The 27111-nt window shown below is 44.9% G+C and overlaps 1 protein-coding gene across 1 annotated transcript; it reads right to left on the bottom strand.

Annotated features, from left to right (window-relative positions):
- Positions 1-2081: 2081 nt before the first annotated feature.
- Positions 2082-6514, bottom strand: LOC120849125 (Golgi-associated plant pathogenesis-related protein 1-like). The gene is made up of 3 exons (XM_040221262.1): positions 6449-6514; positions 3922-4070; positions 2082-2304 (listed from the first exon to the last, which is right to left on the bottom strand). The coding sequence occupies exons 1-3, from the start codon at positions 6512-6514 to the stop codon at positions 2082-2084; spliced, it is 438 nt and encodes a 145-aa protein (XP_040077196.1).
- Positions 6515-27111: the final 20597 nt, after the last annotated feature.

A 27111-nucleotide genomic window follows, 5' to 3' on the forward strand; every position in this document is an offset into this window, starting at 1 on the left:
GTCCGGGCACATTGCAGTTTTATTTTTCTTGATAAAGCACCTGGCAGAGGAGAGCAGGGTAACGCCCCAGCTCATCGGGAAATATTTGCCACTCATGATTTTCCTCTTTCCCTCCAGATTGTGGCGCCCACCTCGCATGGTTGACTTAAGGCTCTGGTACACTCAAACATCTAGTGTAGCATATGCGGCGTAACGCAGCACACACAGACACTCCACGCTCGCAGATATTCTGTTGCAGCTCGCCAGCCAATGAAAAACGCTCGTTTTGCGCTAAGCTGCTAAGCCTTAAGGAAACCGCTAGCGCCACCAACGGATCAAGCGTATGGCGCCAAACCAGCAGCGAAAAAACGCAACATGAAGGCGATTGTCATCCTTCTCTGTGTGTCTGCTTTCGCTAAATCAATCAAGCGCATTGAATGCACCGTGACCTCTCACATTAAACATGTTCTTGTTATACCTTTTGAGTATACTCTGACATATTGTGAAAGGTTATACACTGGTCCTGTAAACAACTTGACGAAACTGACAGGTGAATTGCTTCCATTGGGCCGTCGTCTTATTTCCTATTTCCTTCTGCTATCCTCCTCGCCCGTCGCGTTTGCACGGCGCGTGAGGGCGCCGCCAAAGTAGGTCACTACTACCTTTATAAAATAAGAAAAGAATAAGCCAATAAACGTAGTGTGGGCAAACGTTTCACGAATAACTATTTAGGGGTGCATTGGTCACGCTCAAATATCCGTGCACGTTTCCGACTCAAAAAGGAAACAACAAATAACGTGTTTTTCCTATGCGCCGTGTAAACGAATGTACACATCGCGACACTGCTGGCGCCAACACGTCATCGGTGCAATTTTGCATTTTACTTCTAAATAGTATTAGCGGGCCAAAAAGTTATCGCTTACATTATAGACCTAAACGAGCTCTTTGCGTAGCAGTAATAACTTGGATGATATTCCTTGGTTTCAAAGAAAAAAGCTGGAAAAACCGGCGATCGCTTGTTCACGCTAACAGTGTCGCGCACTGTACACAGACCGTGTTGCTGACACTGCTACATACACATGACGCAAGAGGTGTCCTGGTGTTGATATTAGAGTCGATGTCTAGGCTGCGCAAGCCGCCGCCACATCCAATATAATATGTCGGATACATCCATTCAGTAATCTACATGTTATCCATTCATTTGAGGAAGCAGAGTGCGACGGACGCCTCTTTGTGCCTTCTGACAACACTAATGTAATTTATATTTCATTTATTTGGCCCAGGGGAGACAGGACAAGAGGGTATAAAAACTGTTTTGTTTCGCGACAAACTCAGAGGCGCCATCTATTGGGTACCCCGGCACACTTCGGGTTCACTCATATTTCCTCATCTTTTACACAACATTATTTTATCATAAGAGTGCATTGAGTCTGACAGTGCTTTTAGTGGCCATTTCCAGAAGATAGCATGTGTATTTGACTTTGCAAATACGGCGAAATCTGCCATCTAGTTTGGATTCCGAAGTGGTAAAGGGCTATTTGCATACTGGGGCCACAACGTCTCATCGCACGCGAGAAAGTATGACTTGACCGAAAGGCGGTACCAGAAGGCCTCCAAACACCCGACATAATTCATCGTGTAAAACAATAACCATAAAACAATTTTTAATATTTTGCCTGGAATCCGCAATGATTCGTGCTTTTAGGAATAATCATTGCGGATTCCAGCACGTGGCCCTCGTCAATTAGCGAAATATTGGCGAATTGAGCCTTTCAATTGTTTGATTGTCTTCAGTTACGTTAAAAGTTAAATCGAAGCACAGCCAATGACACCACATGTGTGTTAGATACTACTATATGGCAGAGCCTCATTCGTTCGGCATTAATGATAGTAGGAAGAAGCTACAGTCGTTACAGGGGCAGCATTTTGACCGCCACTCCTTAACATAGAGAATTACACAGAAAATTTACGAAGGTACTCTGGAATTACTGAGACGAGCTTGGCGAGAGAATCGCCAAGTTTGCCCTCAAATTCATGTAAAAAATTATCTTTACAATATGAGCCCTTAGATAAAAGCAGTGCCGTATCCTTTACTGATTTTATTAACGAACATCCTCAGCAAATTCTCCGCGGGTGTTTCCTTGAGGCCAGTAGTTGCAGACAACGTATGTCGTCTTTGAATAATATGAGCGGGCATAACCACATCCAACATATATGGTTGCTTTCCACACCATCTGTGTGAAATGGGATGTCTTTGAGTTGTACCCCGGGTTGTTGTAATTATATTGATGTATTTCTTTGAACCAGAGCGTGGTAACTCTTTTTCTGAAAAGAACGAAGACACATGTCCTTAAGATGTAGCCGTCACGCAGCTATTCAGAAATTTGAGATATTATTTACGGAACTTATCTCTGGTGAAACCTCTTTGGTAAGCACAATGCTTTTTAAGTTACAAATCAGGAAAGCATGAAGTACGTCTAGCTGTTTAATTAAGACGGAATTTAGAAGCCTGAACATGGAATGAATAAATTAATGTCGTGAACATACCACGAGCCTTTGAAGAAGTTAACTAATTTTTAAAAAAAGATGGATATATCAATTATAATAATAAACACAAAAAAATCAACTAAATTTCTACGAGTAGACACACGAGCTGGACAATAGCCACACACATGCATTAAGTCATTTCATAGAAATTTTGCATATATTTTTGTAATTCTGGTTACAAATGCTTACGCATGTTTTTTGTGTCAATGCGCTCGCCATTTTCGCAAAAGCAGTATCCACTGAAGAAACAAAGTATTGCAATCGACCGAGCGTTATTGCTGTTACATAAACCCGGGAGAGTTTATTTGATGTTTCATTGAATGACTTGATGTTATATTTAACTGATAGCTTAAGTCACTGAGAGTGCCGTACTAAAGCAGTAGAATATTTTACCTTACAGGCACGTATTTCCTACATTGTGAGCTGATGCGACGTATCATCAAAGTAAAATTGCGTAATATTTTTAGTGCAAAATCATCCCATGGATATAGAAGTATGAGGCCGTAACATGCCATTCATATTATGCCTAATTGCTTATGTGTCAAACTGATATACTGCGTCATCTTGAAATACCACTATAGGGAAACATCGTTCTTTGTAGACAAGATTATAGGCTTTCAGTGCAGGAATAGGACTCAATTGTGAAAATTTGTCATTTGTATCTTGATTGCTTTACGATATTTCATATAGTGCTCATTATCCGAACAAGACGAATCTCTGACAAATATATCTGCATATTGACACGATACATTCTGTTTCACACCTGAATCTAGCTGAGTGGACGACGCTACAATCTCATGAAGCCAAACAAGGGGCGTTAAATGTGGCTCGTCACGCCGCCCGTCCGTCTTCATGCCCTAGCTCTCCCCAACTCAACCATTCATGCACAAGGACTGATCAATGATCCTCCATTTTTTTTATGGACGTGAAGTGTTTCAGCTGCTGTGAGCACACGCACAAAGACGACGAGGGCCATGACGACGCACTTATTGAGCTGCTTGATTGGCTATATTCTGCTGTAGTACCGGCCTCGCTTGGACCTAGTATGGTATGGCATGCAGCAGACATTGGATATCAGTCACACCAGATTGTTTCTGGTCTTATTTTGGCGTATATGAGGGATCGAAATATAAGAAGTTCTTTGTCTACAACGTCTGCTAATTCATAACCTCTAGTTAGGAAAACAAAGAAACAAAGTAGCATCTGAAGAAAAAAAAAGCTACAACAGAATTCATCTGGAATTCTCAGAATGAAAGCCGACGTTTTTTTAGACGCTTAGTTTCGTTACCAAATGGTCTCCTGTAAGTTTACGACGTTTCTTTATCAGCTCAGGCAAACAGACATTGAACAAATCTTGACATATAAAACCTGCAGAAAAAGGAAGTGCTATATAACTGACCTGAAGGTACAAAATTGGGCTCAGTTAGTGCCTTCCAGTAGATATTTTCGCCCATTCTATTGTAAGGGTCCGGTTGCGGTGGTCGATGCTCAATAACATCAGTTAGGGCAAGCTTTTCCGCCCACTGCTGCGCCCATGCCTGTAACTGCGTCAAGAGGAAAGAGTATTGAAGAATGCACTTAAAAGTGTTTCGTAGCAGCGGAGGTTCTCATAGATAGCCCCAGTTTTCACCACAGCGATAAACACGTTTATGAAGTTAATACTATCTTGGACATTGCAACACTCCAAGAAATATGACGCGTTTATTTTCTCGAATAGCAGCCGGGACAGCTGATCGCTTCAAACACCGAAGAGTGCTCGGCGACTTAGGGCTCTGAACATATGTCTAGGCCTGTCTCCACTCATGCTGTGGGCGCGGTGAAACGCCGTTTGCATTGCCAGTGTGCAGAGAGCTTTAGTTAGTCCTAAACATTCGCTAAACTGCCTCCGTAGTTTGAAGCGATTTACTCTTCCGAGCGCTTTGTGGTAAAGAAGCCACTCCAGTTTTTTAGAGTGAAGATTAAAGTCGATTTAATTTCTGCCTGAATCTCGTAAGTCATTTGCTGAATTATTTAGCGCGACGATGACTTTAATTTGCGCCTTTTGGTGACATCTCCGCTTTTAAAGATTTTCGCGCGTCTGGCACAACAGTGGGTCACGTACTTCAAGTGGCGAGCTCAGGGAATTTTATGTCAGCAAAAAAACTCTGCCATGTAGAGAGGTTTCCGGTGTTGTGTTGAGTATGACGTTTTACGTGTTCTAGGCCACCTGATTGTTGCAGCATGAGTGCTATTTCTAAATGAAGTGTTTTATTTTCGGACACATAGTTGACTGAAAATGGTGAGACTGCAGGCGAGCTAATGCAAGTTGAACATCATGGTAAACATCAGACTGGGTTAGGAAAAAAAACCCAAAGGAAGACAGAAAAAAGGCAACCTCTCAACAAGCTTCAAAGTATATCTCATGCACGCGCTGCATACTATGTCTCCAATGCCTTCTCTACAAACACCAGACGCAAAACACCGAACAACAAATGGACAAAATAAAACAAAAAGGTAGAAAGAAAACACAAAACACAAACGCACACAGTTTTTAACAAGAACGGAGAAAAACCTTCGTTTGTTTTGTTTGTTTGCTCGTTTGTGTGTTTATTCAGATTTTATAGTCTCCCATAACAGGGCGAAGGTCAGATATGTTCTGCTGACGTGGCCTCGTTACCGCTTCAGAGTGTTCAACACAACTCAAAAAAAGCACTAATGGCAAACATTCAATAGTGTATAGGAAAAAAAATGATACATATTTTATTTACAGCAGCAACAACGTAGTTGCGGTAGTTAAATATATAGCATGGAGAAGGCGCTTATAAACAACTGAATTTTAACAGGCATACAAAAAAGTGGTAAAAGGTATTACAATATATGTCTAAATATTTTGTTCGTTGCACGTAATAGAAGATACCTTTTGATTATATGTACATACATGTGGGTAGACCCAGAGTTCCGAATAATTTCTCTATTGTTTCGATGCTTCTTTATGACATCTTGTGTTATATATGACAATTGTTGGGTACCCTAAATTGTCCTCAGCAAAGGAGTCCTATATGTGTCATGTCGGAGATTGTATTGTGTGTGTGTAGAGAGGTATGTGTCAAAAAATGCAGATTACTCTCTTCTTATCCTATTAAAGATATAGATTGAGAGCTTTAGACGAAAAAGTTGTACTATGTCACGCAAATTGTATTTGAAATAAAAAAGGACTGCATGAGCCTTTCGCTGAAAGTTTTCGATGTAACGTACTGCCCTCTATCTTCCATTACGTTGGCAACGAAACATTTACACAAAAGGTCAGAGTTCAGTACAACCACCACCTTGCCGTCCTTAAACACAAGGGGTTTCGAACTGAACACACACAAACAAAATTAACTTTCGAGAAAGAACCAAACAAATGCTAAAACTGCCCTTACCCTAACAATTCACATGGCCCAAAGAAACACACATACACAGTGCTAAAACTTCGGAACTGCCTACCCGGATCCGCAACCTTGTAGCCATCTGAAATTTTCCTTAAAAAATAAAAAAAAGAACCTAAAACCGCAGAAATTGGTTACACTCGTCCCCAAACTGCAGACGTTACATCACTTTATTGTGTCGTTCTTTGCGTTTTGCTTTTACTAGCTAGCAGTCTCGAGTTTACCATCCTGTTTATAATTGCCCGGGTATTTTGCCTATATTGCACTACTATACCATGTTTGCACGTTTTAGAGACGTACATGTCCGGTAAACGTTTAGAGTGGTCTACTTAAATATAGTTTAGTAAGTAAGTTCTCATATTCGACAACTCTGATTGACAAAGATGATGCTGTGGTTGTAGTAATAAAAGAACAATGCATTATCATATGACGTACGATTTGGTAGAGCAATTTCCTACGTGAACAGCAGAGTGAATTATTGGAAACAACAAACAAAATGCTATAAATATATTTACGTTGTAATTATAGCGCAGAGGTGACGTCGCGCTTGGTTTTCTATAGTAGTTATGCCACTCCAGCATGTATTCCCAGAACTCAGGGTCAACCTACAAAAAAGATCGGAGCTTCAATCTTGATTTTTCGATTGCGCGGTGTGTACATACCAGATCTGGGCTGACGACATTGTAATCATAAATGTAAAAAAATATCTTGCGGCACTAAACCCCGTCCAATCTCGAGCAAGATGCAGGTCTGCCTTCTGATTTCTAAACAACACCACTTGAATGATACCTCAGTTTCATAGCGTTTATTGAGAAGAATTTGTTGCGACAAATTGTGTGAGACAAAGACTATAGGGTTGTAATTATGCGGTATATATTACTCGAGCAAAATGCTGGCGTTAAATAATAATGATGTCCGAAAGGACCGCGCAAAAACTAAATCTTTTTTTTTATTTTTTTACGCATTATTGATCTAGGCATTGACGCAAGCTCAGTCTCAGCCCAATCGTAGTGCTGATGGCTCGGTACGGATGTCAAACTTTCAGGGCTAGCCGTTATCTAATTCAAAAGTTTAAAATGACTCTGAAAATTTAAATGGGAAAATGAAGTCCGTTTGCGGTAGTTAACGCCATTTATTCCCATGTGTTTGTTTCTTCCTCGACCATAATTTTATAAAATAAAAGTTTTAACATTATCTTGTGATTTCTGAAATAAATAACGGTTAGTTTGGAAGCTTTGGCATCTAGTGCGGACCGCTAGAGCGACACTTGGGCGGGGAGCAAGCGTCTGGCGATGCATAGTTTAATTTTAAGGTGAAACTAACACTGCACAGCTTTTTCAGCGACAGTTCGTATTTTCTGGGTGATGCTATTTAATTAAAATACTGGTGGCAAAAGTGTAAATTACGCGTGCAATTTTATGACTCAATAGTTACATCTTCAACATCACCATTTCCCGCTCCCATACTAGCATACGCATTACGTATTGGTGGAACAGTGCTGCACGTCATCATCTGACAACCCTTTCAGCATACCTATGTGTTTCTTTTTACCTTGTTTTACAGTTTGTTTATTGCCCTTCTTTTTCTGTGGCAGGAGAATTGAAACCTGCATCTATGTTTGGTTACATGTGATGAGTTTTTCCAGCAACTCAAGTTCAGTTACTTGTCATTTCGTAAAGTCACCGCAAATCTGTTTCTGGCTATTTTCATCCTCCTGATTGAGGTTTTCGGGCACTAGATATTCGCGCAGACTTTGCGAATGATCACTTGATTATGTAAAAATTGTCGTATAGTCTTTTTATCAATGTGAACCAGGTCAGCAATCAAACGATGCAAACAATGCTAACGATGTTGCTACCGAATGTTTCGGCACTTTGTACGTTGTTACAAAGCACTGCATAAGATGGCGTGCAGAGTCGACGCAGTCACGGACCTATGCTGTCATTTCTCGGACCGTCTTCTGACCGTCAAAAAAGTACTTTGGTATTCGTCCTTTCTCGTAGTTTCTTATGACTGTTTTATGGAGGGATGTTCAAACAGGACAGTGTTTGCACAGTCACCGTCTCTTCTGTACCGGAAGTGGAGGTTTTTCTCTAGTTTTTCTGCTTTTGCAATATTTTTTTTTCGCGGGGGGGGAGGGAGATTTTTTTATACTTGCTTTCTTATAGAGCAGCTTAGAGTCTGTTCATCACGTGGGTCATGACAGCCACCAACGCGCTCTATTGGCTCTCGTCAAGAGCTGCAATGTTGCAAATCCTTCATCTCAGGGGAAAAGAAAAAGGGGATTAGACGACGGCAGGAAGGCGTTGACGATATCTCTGATCTTTGCGTGGTCCATGTCGCAAGTGAAACCCGACGGGCGCATCGCAACTCACACCTCTTTTTGAAGGAGATGTAAGCTTTGTTTTACGTGACAGCATTTACCGTATTCTTTTTGCACAGCCCTAAAAAGGACACTGCAATGAAAACAAAAGTGTTTTCTTAAAGAGCCTGTATGGGACATGTTTTTTATGTAAAATTTTTCCACTAAATAAATATTATTTTGAGCAATATTTGCACTGTTTGGCGCAATTTAGATGGAGGTCCGGGCCCGCTCTAAGCCCCTCCCACAGATCAGTGGCCCCGCCCCTTACTGTTGAATTGTCTTGGCTGCTAGGCCGAACACGCTCGGAAGCCTAGTGTCTCCCTTTCGCGACATCCAGTGCACCTAGGCTGGCGTCTGACACCGCTTGCTAGTCGTGCAAGCATACGCGAGGCAGCCTCCGTTCTTGTCTGTTATTCCACAACCGCCAGTCGTCGTCTGCAATGCCCGAAAGACGCGGACATGAAAGCTGCTCGCCGGCATTTGTTTTCGCCTTCCTCCGTCTGCTAGAGCGCCGACTTCTGAAAGCTTCTAGAACTCTCGGATAATGCGGTCATGCGACTACCGTTCCATCGTGCATGAGTTACGGTCCAAAAGAAGAATCTGTCCGCGTCTTTCGATGTGTGGTAAATATTGACCGAGAGGACTCAAAATATCAACGAAATAAATGAGCAGACATTTCGAATTTTCTTTTCTTGTTATTTTTTTACGATTGGCCCCCACCCAAATGGCTCGCGAATTCATATCTGCGTTGGTAACTTAAAGGTTTTGAAGCAACTGTCACAACCACGGTAATAGCACAGTTCACAATACTGCGGCAACTCTCTTGCGGGAACCAACACCTTCATTAAGGCGAAAGCCCTCTATAACTCATCGTTCAGTCGACCTTCAAGGTCCTTGAGCGAAAACACGTCGACAACAAGAAGAGTACGAAAACACGTCGAGGACACGAAAAGCACGAAAACACGTCGGTTACCATAGCCTTCACTACTGGGAGAGTTCGGCGGTCTCTTGATCCAGCCGCCAGTCTGGCAATGACGCCCGAGCAGTCTGGCAACTATGCGCGTCGCGCTCCGATCGTGTGTTCCGATCTTGTGTGTCTCGCGCCTACTCGCTGCCCGTAGCTGACACGTTGCGTAAAACTCTCGATAGAGCCAGCCTAGAGCGAAAGACAAGGACGGAAATGGTTGTTGAGCACGTGAGACGATGTTTCTGAAAACAATGGGGTGCTGCAGCGCCGTGGGCTGCTCGAACAGCGCAAAACAAATGTATGAAATGTACCGATTCCCGCAAGGGAAAGAAAACCGCCCGAGAAGCAAAATCTGGGAGGCCAGAAGGAAGAGGGCTAACTGGAAGCCGACCTCAAGTTCTCGCCTTTGGGAGGTAAGTTTATTCTGTTTATATACTCAACTTCACTGCACCTTATTTGCGAGCGTGAAACAACGCCCACACTGCACGAGGTCGCGTGCGAGTCAGGAATGTGCCAATTGTTGGGTTCGCTCTCCTTATGGCTTTGACTTCGCTCGATCCTAGGGTGAAAGGGAGAATAAAGGCTGACGTTGGTCTCAAAAAGCATTGGAAATCTGTAACATGCCCATTTTCTAGGTGCCCTTTGAAGATAGTGAATTTGAAAAGGGTTGTCTAGACCGCAAGAAGCTCAGGCACAACGCGATCCCGATGGTGTTTCCGCACAGCACGCCAAGCAATGTCAGAAAACCACCAAAACGTCGGCCGGTGAGAAGTTGTAGCTTCTTAGAGTGAAAAGTTACAGCAATGCGGTGCCTCCAGAAAGATGTTGTGTCGCTCAATTTGATCCTCAATTCTCGGCCTTGCTATGCTATTTTCTCATCAGACAGGTCACAGTAGTAACACGGCAGTCCCCGGACGACCCTCGGGTTGTGAGCAAGAAATAATTTGGTATTATATCACTGTTTTGTTTTCACAGAAAGGTTTCTTGACACTTCGTAAAAGTGGCTTTGTTGGATAAACCTTTTGCTCTGCAGATGCTAACAGGCACTATGGGCTCCCGTTCCAACAGTTTTACGACAGTCTCAACGCTGCTTTCCATCACGAGCGACTGCGTTCGTTGAGTGGTTTGCTTGCATATATTAACATAAAAACGATTTGCTCCCATTTTAGCAGTTCGGTGGCAGTAACAACGCTGACTGCCATCACGAGACCCTTCAGGGAGCCTCTCGAACAGCGACTTATGCTCATGACGCTGCTCAGACGGTACGGAGGCGTAAACTGACTCGATATTTTGCAAGTGCGAATGATGGAAATAAGAGAGTCCGGGTGCTTCGGGATGCGTCAACTTTTACCGCTTTAAGTGTGTGTGGTGCTCAGTTTTGGTTTATGTTTAGAGCTCTATTCTGAAGAATTTGCGGTTGTTGTACCCGCGGACGCTGGCTTTTAAGAAGCTCAAGTTTGGGTAACCAACTGCTACGCTGCTACCATAATTTTCAGACTTTTGGGCGAATGTTGTTAAAGGGCCCATGAAACGATTTTTGGGTTGGGATAAATCATTTTAGATTGGGATTTTACTAATAGAACATCGTTCAGTGGGCCAAATGAAAAAAGGTAGAAAGTCAAAAGTGCGAAATTTGAAATCACAGCGGACTATTTCGTTCCTTCTCTCCTTCGTAACCGCTCTTCCTTTTCACTGGGATACATCCGCGGTCCCAAAAGCGTGTCATCGGGTCCAAACTGACGTCACACAAAACCGGACCTCATTTACTCCCTTCACCCCTAAGCTGACATTGTGGTGGAAGCTAGGCGCTTGCCGGACCAATCAGCCACCTCCGTTTCATCACCTGACTTCATTCTCTGCAGCCACATTTGCCACGCTTACGTGGCAAAAGTGTGGCTAGCCCAAGGAGCACGTAGCTTCCACAGCACTGTCAGCTTAGGGGTGAACGGGCTAGGGAAAGAAACTTTTGTCTGAGTTTTGAGCGACGGGCTAATCTTCTAGGGGGAGAATGGATGTGTCCGGGGATTACACAAACCAGGTTCCGAGCGAGAGGGGCCTCCCTTCTTTTCGTCTTCTTGAACTGTTTTGTGGAATGCGCGATTTATGAGTTGAGGAGGAAAGCGCAACAGGAAAAAGTTGGAAAAGCGTTTCATGACCCCTTTAAAGTAGGCTACGTGTACCCCGCTAAATTTAGCCGGATGTTTACGAACATTCTCCCACCTAAGGTAGGGGGAAATTTCGAGAAAATTTTCCGGCTTAATTTCGCTGGCTAACTGAATTGCAGTTGAGGTCAAGCTGCGCATATTTCCCCGCTAATTATAACGAAGAAATATTTGCGGTAAATTTATCGGGGAAGTTGTTCCGCTAATTTTTGGGGAGAACTTTCCCGACAATTTTAGCGAAATGTTTTCCGGCCATATTTGGCAGGAAAATGTTACCCTCGTGACGTAACGCATGAAGTCAAGTGTGACGTCGTAATGGGAAACGTCCCTTGATGCAACGCGCGGTTACACCGACGCCGACGCCGATGTCGACGGCGCTCAACCAGGAAACGGGCACCTAAGAGCTGCGCTCTAAAACGGGAAGTGTCCTTGTGCTTGTGGTATGCAAGTCGGCTCACGCACCTGAAAAGCGTGTGAGATAACACGAGATGCTTGGTTAGATCACCGTTACTATTGACTAATCTGATGCACAGTCCGAAAGGTCCGTACTTAGCAGAGATGTCGCCAGGGTCCCGAGGCACCGTCTGGCAAGGTGAGCAGTGGACACTTTTCAAAAGTCTATGGAGAAACATTGGCTGCCACCATTGCTTGCTCAAGAAGCGCGTTATTGAGTCCTAGTCTTCGCCGAGCGCTGACGTCATTCTCGGTTCTAATAAGAGCTGAGCCGAGTTCACGCCGAACGCTGACGCAATCCTCGTGTCCAAGACGTGCTCAGTGCATGTGAGCAAGCAATGGCGGACATGCTAAGGCGCTGAATTTTGAAAAAGCTCGATTTACTATCCTGCGAACCTTTTTATTTATTCTTTACTTCCTAGAGTGTTAAGCACATATTGCGTGATTAGGCTAGGTACTTGGTTAGAGCACGTGTAATAACCGTCACCGCGTCTTGGATTTTGGGTAGATTTGCCCGCAAAATTTAGCGGGAAACTTTCCCCGCGAGATTTAGCGAAAAACGTTCCCCGCTAAATTTAGAGAAAAAAACTTTCTCGCTAAATTTTCCGGAAAAATTTCCCCGCTGTATTTAGCAGAGAAATTTTCCGCTGAATTTAGCGGGACAATATTTACGCTAAATTTAGCGCGGAGTATAGTGAAATTGATGACGAAATTCTGTTTCAGATTGACAAGAAAACGTCCAAATTAGACCTGATTGTGTAATGAAATAACGTTAGAATGTTAATTTGACTGCTCAATTGTATTTCAGATTGCCAATTAAGACGTCAAAATAAAGGCGGACCGTATACTGAAATTAAAATACAATGTAGAATTGGAGGCTTAATTGTGGGGTGTCAAACTGACGCAAAACACCGTAATTTTAAAATGACGGCCTGCCGTCATCTTGACGGAATAGGCTTGTCAATAGAGCTCCCAAACATTTCCCGTCATTGTGTTGGAAACGTTTTTACGGTGGGCTGTGTTCCGCAGTTCTGGTGACAAGGAGTTTTTGACGCTGCATGGCAACCAAATTACAACAGAAATTTACGAGACATATATGGAACGAAGCGAGGAGGGCACGTGCATCAGTTCTCCACAAAATGCGCTGTATGAAAGCGAGATAGAATATCGTGGTCTGTGTGAAGAGATTTGTTCAAAACATTGTTGCAGCAGTTTCTTCGTGTTCTTGCGGGTTTTTGTGTTTTCTCATTACATTTCAGTTTTAAGCCGGTGCTCAATGTTTTTTTTACTTGGTCTTGGTCTCTTTTTTTGTGCAGTTTTTATTGCGTTGTCTGCAGTAGGTTTAAGTACAATGCCTTGGGTTACCGGTGAGCGTACGTAGCTCGTTGGTAACAGTTTCATTGCGTTTTCAATAAACATATTAAAATTGTGGAATCTAGCATGCATATTTATTTTTTAATCGGACCTGCAACGCGCAGCGTGCAATATTTCAAGAGGACGAAAAAGATACCAATAGACAGATGCACTCAAATATACAGATAAATAGACACGTATTTAGACACACATAATAGGAGAGTAGGTTTCAGTTTAAAGAAGCGAGTTCTCAAACAAGCGTGGCTGGAGGTCTTTATTACACTCCATGGCAGTTTTAAATCTGTGCATTGCATAGCTCGAATGGTTTGTTATGCTGTGCAACCGCCAACTGCCACAAAAAGACATTTAGAACTAAGCCATGTATGGATTTTTCCTTGCACCCTTTAATGACAAACAACGTACGATATATTCGTGAATGGAATGTGAGATCACTTGCAGCCTACCTATTGGGTGTCCTTTCATGCAACTTGCGCAAAATATTTCGTTCTGGGATCAAAGTAGGGTCTTCTCTAGTCGTACAAGCTAGCATCATTGACCAACTTGTACCCATATTTAACAAAAAAAAAAAAAAAATACTCCGCGTTCTTATTATCCGGTCTTCCGCAATTGCAGACACCTTATGCACTACTTGAGGTATCTGCTTTTGATTTGGCTTTTGACTTCTAAATATACATGTTTTTTTGCTTTTTTACTTTTAAATAGACATCTACGCATTCAGTACTTGAGTGACTCTCACGTTTTCAGCCATTACTTCAATCGCGAGATTAGCTCTAAAAATAAACACTTAAGCCCATTAAATTGAGAGTATTATCATAAAAATAACTGTGCAGTGGTTCTTCAGGCTCCCTATACCCCTTAACCTGCCTCCAGCTATTTTTGGCTGCTTTTGACCATGAAAAGCAGTCTTGTGACCAATTTTCGATGCGCCTCGCCTTTGTGTCCGCGATATTCCAGTGGTTGGAACAGGCCCACAGAGTAGTTAGCCTTCGTTGCGTCTGGGAGGTCGTGGTGTCGACGTTGCGAAAAATGTACAGAGAATTGCCGGAGTGGCTACGTACAGAAGTTACAAAGTTTCTGCTTTCTGTCGCATATATTTTTTTATTCGTATGTTCTATATTTTGAGGACTTTCAGACGGTCATATTCTTATTTGTTTCGGCTGCTTTGGAGGTATCATACTATAAAGCAGAAAAACAAACACCGATGAAACTTAACCACCAATAGAAATTGGCGCGTCTGCACGAATCATACTCTCTTCACTGGCATCCCACATCGCCATTGAAAGCAAACAGGCGTTGTGCCACCATTCCAAGATTTACAAGTCCTCAGCCCAGTACGCGCGTGTTTGTCGCTTCGGAAGTTGAAAAAAATCACGCGCCATAGACACGAACACTGAAAATACAGCCGGCCAGGAGCCCCTTTTCTTTAGAAAGGTCTATACGCACCTTACCTGCTCACCAGTATATCGCGCAATGACAACAACAGGAAGCAAAACGAAAGAAATTGTACTTGGAGGGTGTGTTCCTCAGGTAATCAATAGCACTGCCTGTCAATCAGGTTGCTACTGTATAGTCAGACCTGTACGATTATAATATTACATTCGATCGATTACTTTTTAGAGTACATTTGTAATTATTTTATTGTCCTTATTAGGTAGTAATGAGTAGAGGAATTTGGTTACTTTTGAAAGAAATCAGATTGCTTGTAACCGTCACTTTTTTAGCATCTCCTTCCTAATTGAACCCTTTTTATCCACAACCTTCCTAGCAACGAATTTTCTAACCAAGTCTCCGACACGAGGACGGCCTACCAAAACTGACAGATTCAGAAGATGAGTAGCTGATAATCCGTTGAATGTCGCCAACACGCAAGAGCAAAGTTCCCCCTCTCTCTCGAAACCCTTGCGGTCATTGAGCACAACAGTGTGCCAAGATTAGAGTGGATTTTAACTGCTCGATTAGGGTGACGTTGTTTATGCATCGCGTCTGCAAAACGACTTGGGAGGAGGAGCTGACCGTTCGCAAAGGTCTCCGCCCCTCGTCCCTTTATCTTCCTCGCGACGGGACGACGCTACGAATGTCCACTTGAAACTAGCCTTCGCGTGAGGTGGCCGGCTTTAAATTACAAACGTTCCGAATAATTTGAGTCTGTCCCACTCTTAAAGGTTCTCTAGCGAGCACCCTAAACCCTAGATTCAAGTCAGAGAGGAACTCAAACCACGAAGAGCTTTAGCAAATTTAGAATGGCGAACGCCTCCTTCTCACATTTGTCGCCAGTGCGCATGTGCAATGTCGTCGGCAAGGAGGAAAGAGGACACAGATGCGGAGGCGCCTGTCGACGATCAACGCTTTCCAGTTTTCTTGGCAGCTTGTATAGACCTTTGCAGAAATTGCCTCTTGCGCGCTGCCATCTTTGTCTGCTGGGTTGTGAAACGCCTTCCAAGCATGCGCTGTTGATCTGCTGTGCGGTATATCGGGCGCTGTGCATGCGTCCACAGCACTTTTTGCCCGCTCGCTTAGTTTGAGACTGCCGCTGGAAAGGTCTATTGCAGGCACCCGGCCCCTGAATCACATGACACGGGCTCGAGCGAGCAGTTGGAAACAATAATTTAGGCATACCAGCGAGCACAGACGATAGCACTTCCGCCCCATGGTAGCTATTTCGACTCAGGTCACGCGCGTGATAGGCTTTTCACTTTTGACAGATTAGGTTTGACCCCTAAAGCGTTAGAACTTGGAAATCTGACTTTTTGTTTTATATCTGCTTATTACACTCGAAACAATGTGTTCTTTGTTTACAAGGGTCTAACACGTAGCGCAGCGATGCTGACACCCGCAAACTGTGTGTAACATTTCCCCGTTCCAACAGTTGCGTTTCGGAGTTGGTATATTGTATAGACTGAGTGACCTATAGCAAGACTGACATGAAGCATTCGTGACCTACGAGATTGTTTTTCTGCCCGTCATTCAAAAACAAAGGTTGAATTCTGACTTTTGCACGCGGACTGCACATGTAAGGGTGACTTTAAAGAGTTTTAGTTCACCGTACACTGCGAATTCCGGGGCGAGCGGGCGGGCGCGGGGAGCAGCGGGCTGGTCTAGCGGGCATGCTTCAAACTGACGGCACGACCTCCTGCTAGCAACACAAAGCCATAGGGCACGTTTTACTACAAGTCCCTTTTTTCACCGTGCGCATTTGTATTCTGAGTAAATCGATACTTAATTTCTAGATTTATTCAGAATTTCTGAAACATTTGAAGAATTAAATGGCTCGCGTATGCAAAACTTGCGTCAAGGTTACTTAAGACAAACTAAAAAAAATCCCTTAATTTGTCAAAATTTACTCAGTGACTAGCAGGAATACTCGCGTATTTTTTGTGTAGAGCCCAGGTTCATTGTTTTTAACCAAATTATTTAAAACTGCTTTGAGGAGAACCGTCCCGTATGCTACAATTTTTAAACGCGAAAATATAAGGCAGATGAGACGCTCGTTTGAGAGTTAAATTACTAAATGTTATGTCCATTCATTTATTCATTTATTGATTCTGGCAGCCCACTGGGCTATTGCAAAAGTGGGTATACAAAAATGAAAAGATAGAAGACGAAATTAATGAATTCTACCGGCTGAACCGACTCATTAGTTTCGACGATTTTGTTCATTGCTTGATTACATCTTCGACCCCTCGTTATATTTCATCCGGGAATCGGAACCTTGTTAAACCACACTTCAGTTTTTATTTTATCAATGTGACCCTTCGTGAGGGACAATTGGTGTAACTCTTGGTAACATCGACGGGTCAGAAATTATTGCTAACTCACGTTTGCACTCAATTCCTATATACGGCGTGCAAGTATACCTGCTGCCTGCGAACCTTTTGCGTTTCAAAAGTAGAACCACCTTTGATGTTCGGGATTAGGCAGCGTAATGTCGCACTGCCTTTGAAATATGGCGGCACGAGTTTGCGTGAGAGAAAGAAATTTAGCAAGTGCAGTACGACTTTTAGCCTCGGGTGTTTAAGTTGGTTTAGTATCCGGACCTAACACCACTCCTGTTCATGAATAATACAATATAAGTATCAGCGCTTGTCCTGTTTGCACTTCCTTTAGTCCCTGTTTAGTGCGCGTTGTTTGCCTTTTCGTCAATAAAACAACATCCGGTACATTTTGAACGACAGGCTACGACACAGGTGGCACAGTTGCACGAGACTCGTGCTTGAGGCGCCATCTCCCGATGAACACAGCAAGCACTAATTTGAAAGCAGATGACTCTCGTTTAAGCCCGCCGTTTGCGTCAGAGCCAACCGTTGTTATTGCTGTAACATAGCTCTAAATTTTCATAATAATGAAGCTATGTGCTTAAGGTTCGGAAAATAAAATCCACCACTAAAATAAAGTTTTATGAACGTTTCTTCTCTCTTCGCGAAGCCTCGAACATTTCCGCGGGTAAGGGTGGGGAGGGAGGGCCTTAATTGTCAAATAAATACATTTATGGCATCCCAGGCACCTCGTCATTCGCACCGACGAGGTACTCGTGGTTGCCAGAGTTTGCACTTCAAGTTCGAATTTTCCACCCTTGACACCACTGCGGATGTATTTTTCAATGTCTACTCTTGGCGTTAAAGATTTATCGCCAACCTATCAATAAAAAAAATAAACTGATCCGCCATCAAACGTGGTTTGTTTGGGCCTCCCGACCAACTCCCCTTCGATCCTCGGGGAAGCTGACGTCACCGATCCGCATCGCAAAAGGTGACGTTTTTCCTCGCGTGATGCGCTCCGTTCTGATATCCGCTGGATTTCTGCCTAGTGTCAATACCGCTTCGCTGTTAGCATCTCCATTCACGGCACTCCATATACTGTGATTATACCTCAAGCGATATCATAGTATAGTGCTTTGAGATAATAACATGTCTATGCCGGGTGCGCAATTGCACAATTCGAAATTAGATTTTTTTTACTCATAAGACTTCTCTTTAAGCGTAGCTTATAATTTCAAAATGTACAACTAAGGTTACATTTAGAGATTAAATTTTTTTTTAATATATGAACAAATGCAAGTCACCGGTTTTGATTTCGGCTTCTGCTTCTCCTCTTGAAAAAAGTTGGACTTGAGGAAAAAAAACACGAACAAAAGTTTAAACAATGCTGTTTCTCGTAGAAAACTTATTCCTTCATAAATTTGATCATTTTAAATGCCGCCGTAAATTGCCCAAACCAGGTTATATTTCTTTTATTTTGAACAAGGTAACTTCATCCGCTGATATTTTAATTCTTAGCTTGTACCCTCTATCCACAGCACTTTGGTAAATTGCACCAGCGCAACTTTTGCAAAATGTTTAAAGTGGGGTCGAATCATTGATGACGTTCTAGGATGTCCGTCGTCTCTATTGGCAGTGACACCACGTTGTTAAGTGACGCCATAATGTGACGCGTGCGGTCGCGGTGTGAAGTTACGTCGTGGCACCTCATGATGTCAGGGTGTCAAGTGACTCCCTAATGAATAATCGTCTCCGGGGCCCACCAGGATTTTTGACAGGTACTGAAGTACCCTTCAACTATTTCTCAGAGGTCTGAAATGCCCCTTAATGTTTTTTTAAGGGACCTGACGTACCCTTCAGTAATTTTTGATGGATGTGATAGAGGCGTTCAATCTCGGCCTCTCTGCTCCATCTCACAAATGTCGGCAGTGAAGACAAAAGTACAGGCGCGTGAACCTAGCTCAGCAAAACGCCTTTGTTTGTACGAGAACTCGTGCGTAGGAGCCACTTTCCAAAGCCACGCGCCCGTGTCCATGCCTTTGCCTGCACTGCTGATGTTGGCTTGTTAGAACAGCGTCCTGTGACTGGCGGAAAGAAAACAGTGCAAAGGGTGGGGCACGCGAGCGTCTGCAGACGCGGAGTCCCGCTCGGCTCGTGCGCTGGCTTTGGCAGTGCTTTCTTTCACCGTCTCAGCTGAGACGCTGTTTCTAGCAAGTTGGCCCTGGTTTGGAGCGCACGTTCGTTTATTTTACACTTGAATATTGGCGTGACGAACACCTCGCACACAAAAAGTTTTCAGTCACTGAGAGTCACACCTTTTAACCTCGCGACGCTAAAACGGCTTGAATTAGTCGTGTCACAAATTTAGAGCTCACGACCACCGCTAGGGGCTGTTTCGTGGCCTGTGGTTGGCCCCGAGACGCTCGCCTATTCAAACCAATGTATGGCCAAACTCTCTCGATAAACGGCTCTGGGCCGGAGAGACTCCATGCGCCATCTACCGACTCACTCTGGAAGCTTATGCCGCTGTTGTTTTCTGGAGTTACACTCCCAGCTCCGAAACAATCACCGATGCGTGACTCGGCGATAAAAAAATCGCTTTTTGATTTTTTTGTTGTTGTTTAAAGGTGGCCTTTGTTAAAGAAACTGCAAGATCACCGAGATATGGTAGCCCCGTATGGTAAATGCGTAGATGTGACTAAACAGACTGGAAAAAACAACAAAACGAACAAGTAAAAATTTAAAGCGTGGGTGATAAAAAAATGAACGAGGAGGTCGTGCGATGATTGTATCGGGTAGTGGCGACAATCCCAAGAAGAGCCGGCTTATTCTCTGCCGCATCATTGATTTAATCGCTAGACAGCTCGGGTACCAGTTTCGGCCACCACTCCCGCGTTATGTTTAACAGTTGAGCACACTGTACGTGGCTGGTTGCACGCCATCCGTTTGCTTCCCCTTATCCTTCTGTAGGTGTGTGGCGATGGCACGTCGCCAGGAGGGAGGGATGGCGTTTTTCCGTCAAGGAGAGCCTTCTGTACCTTGGCTAGCGGTAACAAAGCGTGTTGCGCTATCATCTTGAAAATAGCGGGTGCCCTATTGCCAGCGGGTCACGTGACAACGTTTTGTCTAGGCTTGTCTGTCATGCGGACAGCCGTCATGTGTTTCGGGCCACCACTTTTATTTGCTTGAAGCAGCCGTTGAACTCGCTCACAGTCAGACGAAGACTCAAAAGAAGGTGGGGAGGCTTAACCAAATGCGAGGCCGAAGTGGAATAGACAATACAGATGAGCTGATTCTGCTTGTTTTCTATGGTTCTCTCTCTAGACGTAAGCAGAATCCGCTTTGCTTATTTTTTTTACCTCAGTTTTATTTTGGAAAAACATTCGAATACTTGGATAGCATAACCGATTCACAAACAACGCTCCTCATATTCAACAAAAAACGGTGACAGGTGCGGCATGTCAGGATGGCGTCGGCGAGTCCCATCCGATACTTTACAAATGTCGACTGAATCAAAAAGGTATCGGCACAATGTTTCCGATTTGACGCTAATATTTGCGCAATATTGCGTGCTGTCTGCGACGTTGCTGCTCTTGGATCCGGACTCGGGCGAACTGGCGGATTTCTGCTCGTTGCAAAACCACCTGGGCATCCTCACTTCCGTCATCCGCTGTTTTGTGAGGTGGTATGGCATCAAGCATCATGGTCACCTTGCGACCATGCATCAGCGGGAATGGTGTTGCACGAGTAATGCCTTGAACTGCTGCGTTGTAGGCGAACGTGACATACGCATGACCTCGTCCCACGTCGTCTGCTCCACGTCGAGACCATGACCGTGATAGTCTGGTTTAGTCGTTCCGTCACACCATTAGTCGGTAGACTGTACGCAGTTGTTCGCCGGTGGTACCCGAAGGAAAAATCCATCAATGTAACGCTGTTTGGCAGTCAATGTTTTCTAGTGGACCGCTGACTGTGCCTGACTGTACGTCAAGCATGTCTGATTGGCCAACAAGTTACTCTGACCTACAGTCAAACTCCAGTCAGACTCCGCTTGTCGGCTTTCTGATGGTTTCCTGGTGGCAGTAGGCCGCCGCGAAATGCCATCAGGATGTCTTGGTGGCGATTCTGACTGTACATCGATTGTCTCTGACGGTACATCAAAAAGCTTTGACGTGCAGAGAGACGTACGGTCAAAGGACGTAAAGTTCGTTCGGATACCACTATTTTGTCAAATCTATGAATACAAAAAGTAATCTATGCACGAGAAAACGATTTCGGGACGTGAGCCCATAAAACCGCTGACGTTAGAGATATGACACGCAACGGACCGACAACCTTGATCAGAAGCCCGCCGAAGCGCCGAACACGACACTTCGCCGACTTCGCATCGCCCATAGTGACTTCGCCGAGCTTTCATGAACGATCGCTCTCGACTCGTTTTGTTTGCCCGCTTGATTTAACCTGTCGATCCTGCCCGGCCTCTACAATGTCTTATGTTTTAGTAGAATTTCTACTCGACAAGACCCAGCCTGTTGTGAGTTCCGACGATATAAGGGACTTTAGCGGTGTAGTTGAAAACGACAAGGTGTACCAGGTCCACTGGGCCGGTGACGCGCGAACAAAAGGATCGCTCTTCGACGCGAAAGTACTCTACATGGCAGGTGAATAGAACTGAAGTATGGCGAGTGATGTACGAGTGCTTTGCATAACACGCTGACGACTTAACTGCATTTGTAGCCGAAGCATCTCGTATAAATTGAATAGTCAAATCAAGTTTCCAAAGCGGAGGTTTAGCATAGTGGTTAAGATGCCTGATTTGTATGCAAGTGGTCGCGGGTTCAATGCGCGGTGAACCAGTTTTTTTTTTTTTTTTAACTTTTTGTTTTATTGAGGCATTTGGCGATATTTATGAGTGCGTATAGCTTTACTTTTATATAAATGCTGCCCTTGTTGATGAAATTCCCTTGGCAGTGGCAGTCAGACGTCATCTGATGGACCATCAGATGACGTCTGATGGTCCATCACGTTCCACCAAGGCTACTGACTGGCAGTCAGTGTCCCAAATTACGTACCTTGATGGAATTTTCAATAGGGTAAATGTGTCTGGGACGGCGATCTCTTGCATCAGCTGTGCCATGAATGATGACCGGCGCTCTGTAATCTGAACTTCGGGAGCGCCGTGCCGTAGGACGATGGACTCAATGAAAAACTTGGCGACTTCCACATCCACAGCAGTCGCTAATGGAAGGGCTCTTGCCTAGGCGTATCGCTTGAGATTATCTTTAGCCAGGATTATCCAACGGTTTCCCGACGTTGACGGCGGAAAAAGGCCAAGTAAATCCATCCCAATCTGCGGGATCGGTGTGCACGGGGGAGCAATCGGATGCAGAAGTCCTGACGGCTACGGCGGTTGTATCTGCGTTGCTGAGAGTTATGGCATTATCGACTGTAGAGGTGAACGGTCTTCAAGAGCCTCGGCCAGTCGTACCTTTCTCAAATCCTGGCGACAGTCCCGCTCTGTCCAAGTTGCCCAGCCCTCGGATGTTCACGGCTTGGACGATTTCTTTCCAAAGTCTGGTAGGTAATATTAGTAACCATAGTGGGTTGCTGGTCCTAAAGTTATTTTTGAAGAAAACACCCCATCGAATGGCTAAGCTTGAAAAGTCTCGGGAAAAAAACGCGCGGGTCGCACCTTGTTGAACTTACGGATGCTCAATCACAGTACGAAGTCCACAGTCGCCACGTTGAATTCCTGCCATGTCGGCTACATTGACTGCGCCGAGAAAACCTTCGTCCTACTCGTCGTCAGTGCTGGCAGCTGGTGACTGAACGGGGACTCTCGACACACTTCAGGCGTCACTGTATTTGTGACCGAATTGGTACGCAATGGTCGTTTCGAATCATTACAGTCGGACACTCTTGTGGGCGAGTTGTCCATGGGGATTCTTTAGGTTCGCGAGCCAGCAGAGTGAGTGGTGATCTGTGACCACGCGGGATGGACTACCACACAAGTACGGGGACGAAACTTCATTATCGCCCAGACGAAAGCAAGGAATTCTTTTTCTGTCGTTGAGTAGTTACCCTCCGCCTTAGACAGCGTCTGACTTGTGTAAGCGATCACTCGTTCAGTATCTTTCTGCCGCTGGACCAGTGCCGCGCGAAGTCCATTTCACTTGCGTTGTGAAGATTTCCGCTTCTGTGAACTGGTCGAGATGGCCGATAATCGGTGGCGTCTGGAGTCTCCGCTTGTGCTCGTCGAATGCCCGCTACTGTTCTTCTTCTCATTGGAACTTCACAACATCCTTTAAGAGATGCGTGAGCGGCGTAGAAAGCTTGGCGAAAGCTTGAGCGAAGCGCCAATAATAGTCGCAGAAACCCAAGAATCTTCTCACGGCCTTCTTGTGCGACTGCGGTGAAAATGAGGCTACGGCGTGCGTTTTGTCGGGGTCAAGGCGAACACCTTCGTTGCTCACGACGTGGCCTTAGAACTCCAGTCCGTCATAGGCGAAACGGCAATTCGTCGGCATGAGGGTGAGTCCAGCAGTCTTGATCGCTTGTAGTGTAGCTCAAAGGCGTCTCAGGTACTCGTCAAACTCTTGGGAAAACACAACGATTTCGTCTAGCTAGACAAGCCAGCTCTACCATTTTAGACCTGTTTGTATGGTGTCCATGACATGATAAAAGGTTGCTGTTGCCCTACAAAGTCCGAAAGGCATCACTTTAAATTCGAACAATACGTCGTGCGTGACGAAGACTGTCTTCTCCCGGTCTCGCTCGTCGACTTCGTTTTGTCGATATAGAATATTCCGGTCCATCGACGAAAAATATGGACCGTGAGCAGCCGGTTCAGGGTGTCGTCCGCTCGGGGCAGGGGGTAGACGTCCTTCTTCGTCACGGCGTTTAGTTCACGATAGTCTACGCTTAACCTCAGAGTCCCATGCTTCTTTTTTGGCGACGCCCAAGCACTACACCCTCAACAAAATGGTTGTCGTAGGGTACTACACTTGGGGTAGTCAGAAGCCGTCAGAGATATCGCTACCCCCCCCCCCCCTTCGTTATACTAACAAGCCCATGGGCATTCACACGGCACGCAGTCAGCAGGTATTCACAGTGAGCACCCCCAAAAGCAACATGGCGGCTGGCAGGCGACAGTGGAGCAATACGAGTAAGGCCTAGCGAGCTGGACTGCTTTTTGCTAAAAAACGATTCTCAAGTGCGTACGCCCGTTCGCTGCCTTCCGTGCGCAAAAAGCACTCCGAAACGCGCCTCGAAGCACCAGCACCGCACCTAATACGAGTAGGGGCGACGATGTGAGGGTGGGGGGGAGGGGGGGGGGGGGCGCATTCGAGGGGGTTAGTCCGCTTGTCCGCGATTGCTCTCACGAGGCCGGCTGCATTTACTTCGCGGCCAGAAAACATTCAAAGAAGGAAACAAAATAGCGACAAATGGAATGATGTCTTTATTGAACAGAGCATCTGCTTGCTGTGCTTGCCGCAAGTGATCCTGCGTTTTCGGTTGACAGCGGCGAGGCGAAGCATGACCGATTTAAGCGGCGTCGGTTCCGATCGTTCAACGCTCCTGCTCACCTGTTAGCATTCGTTATCCCCTTTCAAGTCCCTGGTAATCCTCATCGCGTCTGTGCACGCACTTGGCGCTATTCACCGCACGGAACGCCCATTCAACTGGCTATGGGACTGATCCCATTTGGACGAGAGGCCGAGAACCGAACCAGACCGAACCCTTTGTGGCTGCTGCGTGGAGCCATGGAACGCCTCCATGTTTTTCGCTCAAATAAGTAGACACATAAATGCGCGACGCCTTGAATTGGGCGGCGACACGCGCCACCTAACGGACAGCGCTCAAACTAAAGAAAAAAGACCCAACAATTTTTGCTCTGAGCGCCTCGCCAGACAATGCCGTATGTACATACCCCACGCCACACTCCACTCATACGCGACATACAGACATCACAGCATATTATACATCAACGCATTCAGAAACATCAGAAACAGCACATGATAGAACATCACATATTGACACTCTACATTCCTATACATACGTCTAGCTCACACCGCCAGCTTATATACTGCTGCATTTTTTGTGACCGATTAGCATGGTGACCACTGTCCTATTTTGCATAAATACGAAAAGACTGTGCAAGATTTAGCCGTATATATTCTTTTCCTCTACTGCCCTTAGGAAAGCGCTCGTATCTCTAATGTAGGGCCATTGCAAAAGTGAACTGCAGGTTATAAATAAATTTGAATAGTTGCTACACGTCACATTTTGAACAGTTCCGTTTTCTCGCTTGCCTACACTTCAAGTATGCAGAAGCCTGTTTAATTAATTGTATTAATTATCGAAACCAATTTCTACAATCACAACTTTCTGAAAACACTGATGCATTTTCTTTTCTCTTTTTGCATACCCAGACTGACTTTAGCGGCGGTTGGGTACACCTTGAGTACACTGAGCACGCGCAGGTGATTTTAGCGAAGCCCGTCCGCCGGTCCTCCCCGAAACGTTATTTCAGTTTTCTTCGTTTCGCTAAATATCCATTCTATGCGCTCGCGCTCGCGCCAAGAGGACAGTGCAGAATTGCTGCTTTCGGGCCCGTGCCTTCACCTGCAGCGACCGCGAAATACCTATGCTAAATTATCTAAATCCAAGTTGAGACAGTAGTGTTTGACTGCGTGCGTCTGACTGCGTTGCGGCAGCAAGAAATCAGGACATCCCTGCTGCTTATAGCGCGTGCCAAGATGATTCCTTGAATTGGATTCCACGCTTGATACGAAGCACGAACGTGCCGGTGAGTGGCTTTTGGTTCTCGACGCAACGCTGTCAAACGCTAGTGTCTGAACCGGCCTTGTTTGAAGCATTTTTTTATTGAGTATGCTCGATGAAATGTGCCAAATGAACCAGAGAAGGCGAATCATGTACCTCGAGACAGAGAAATAGTGAAATACAGGGTGTCACAAATGAAAATTTACATGGTCTTTTTTACCGCAAAAATAAACTAGGCGTCGCCGAACGCCCATTCTCCTCCCGAAGGTAGAGCTAGAGGTCACAACCAGATGCCAAAGTTTCAGCCCGATCCGATTACTTAGTCAAAAGTTATAACTGATTTTCTGAAAATTTCAATGGGAAAATGGAGCCCATTTTTGCCCGTTTTCGGTTTCTGGTGCCATAGAGCCCCATGTGTTCGAAAAATCCGTCGACCACCATTTTCCCATTGAAATTTTCAGAAAATCATTTATAACTTTTGATTAAGTTATCGGATCGGGTTGAAACTTTGGCATCTGGTTGTGACCTCTAGGTCTACCTTTGGGCGGAGAATGAGCGTTCGGCGATGCCTAGTTTATTTTCGCGGTAAAAAAGACCGTGTAAATTTTCTTTTGTGACACCCTGTACACGGACATGATCCCTGATATCTCTGTACGTTCGTCCTGTCCGGCCTCAGTCATGGTGTTCAATGCTTCATACTTCACTGCTCTTGAAAGCAAAAAAATTGGGTACGACAGGCGCGCAAGTTCGGCGGAACCGAGGAGGCCAGTTGCAACTGATCTGCACGCAGAACTGACCGATCACACCTTTATTGAGAGCACGCTCTTTACTGAACCGCACAATAAAAGACGACGAAAGTATCTCGTCCGGCGAACATTCAAGTCAACTCACGCCTGTGCGTAGCTTCCTGTGCTTTTCTAGAGATTTGGTTAAGTTCCTCGAGCACAACGCCAGCTGCCAGCTGTTTACTGCTGTACATTGTAGAACCCGCGACGGAACCAAAAAGGACAACCGCGATACTTTTTATCTGCCTCGGGTTTTAGCAGGTGCCTACCAAGGTTGCTTGTACTTGTTTGTTTTCTGCCAGTTTAGGTGAACTGAGCCACACGCTTGTTTCGACCGGTTCAAATTTGAATAAATGATAACCAACGCACAGAGAAAACAAGTTTCAAGTACTTTTTGAGACTTTTGAAGTGACTTTTACTATTGAACGACTGCATGCACTTGAATGTTCAATTCAAGAGTTTATAAAACGTGACTACCCCATGGTTGTCACCTGCCAACAGGGTGCTAACTCTCAATGGCTCGAGCCCAGTGG

The sequence above is a fragment of the Ixodes scapularis genome, unplaced genomic scaffold (genome assembly GCF_016920785.2).
Source record: "Ixodes scapularis isolate PalLabHiFi unplaced genomic scaffold, ASM1692078v2 PGA_scaffold6__148_contigs__length_123643588, whole genome shotgun sequence".
Taxonomy (NCBI): Eukaryota; Metazoa; Arthropoda; class Arachnida; order Ixodida; family Ixodidae; genus Ixodes; species Ixodes scapularis.

What these genes read in the sequence shown, in the direction of transcription:
- LOC120849125 (XM_040221262.1), bottom strand. Translation starts at nt 6,514, where the DNA reads ATGCTGGAGTGGCATAACTACTATAGAAAACCAAGCGCGACGTCACCT. An exon ending in CTCTGCGCTATAATTACAAC is followed by an intron (nt 4,071 to 6,448) that starts GTAAATATATTT and finishes CTCTTGACGCAG; the next exon opens with TTACAGGCATGGGCGCAGCA. An exon ending in AATTTTGTACCTTCAGGTCA is followed by an intron (nt 2,305 to 3,921) that starts GTTATATAGCAC and finishes CGTTCTTTTCAG; the next exon opens with AAAAAGAGTTACCACGCTCT.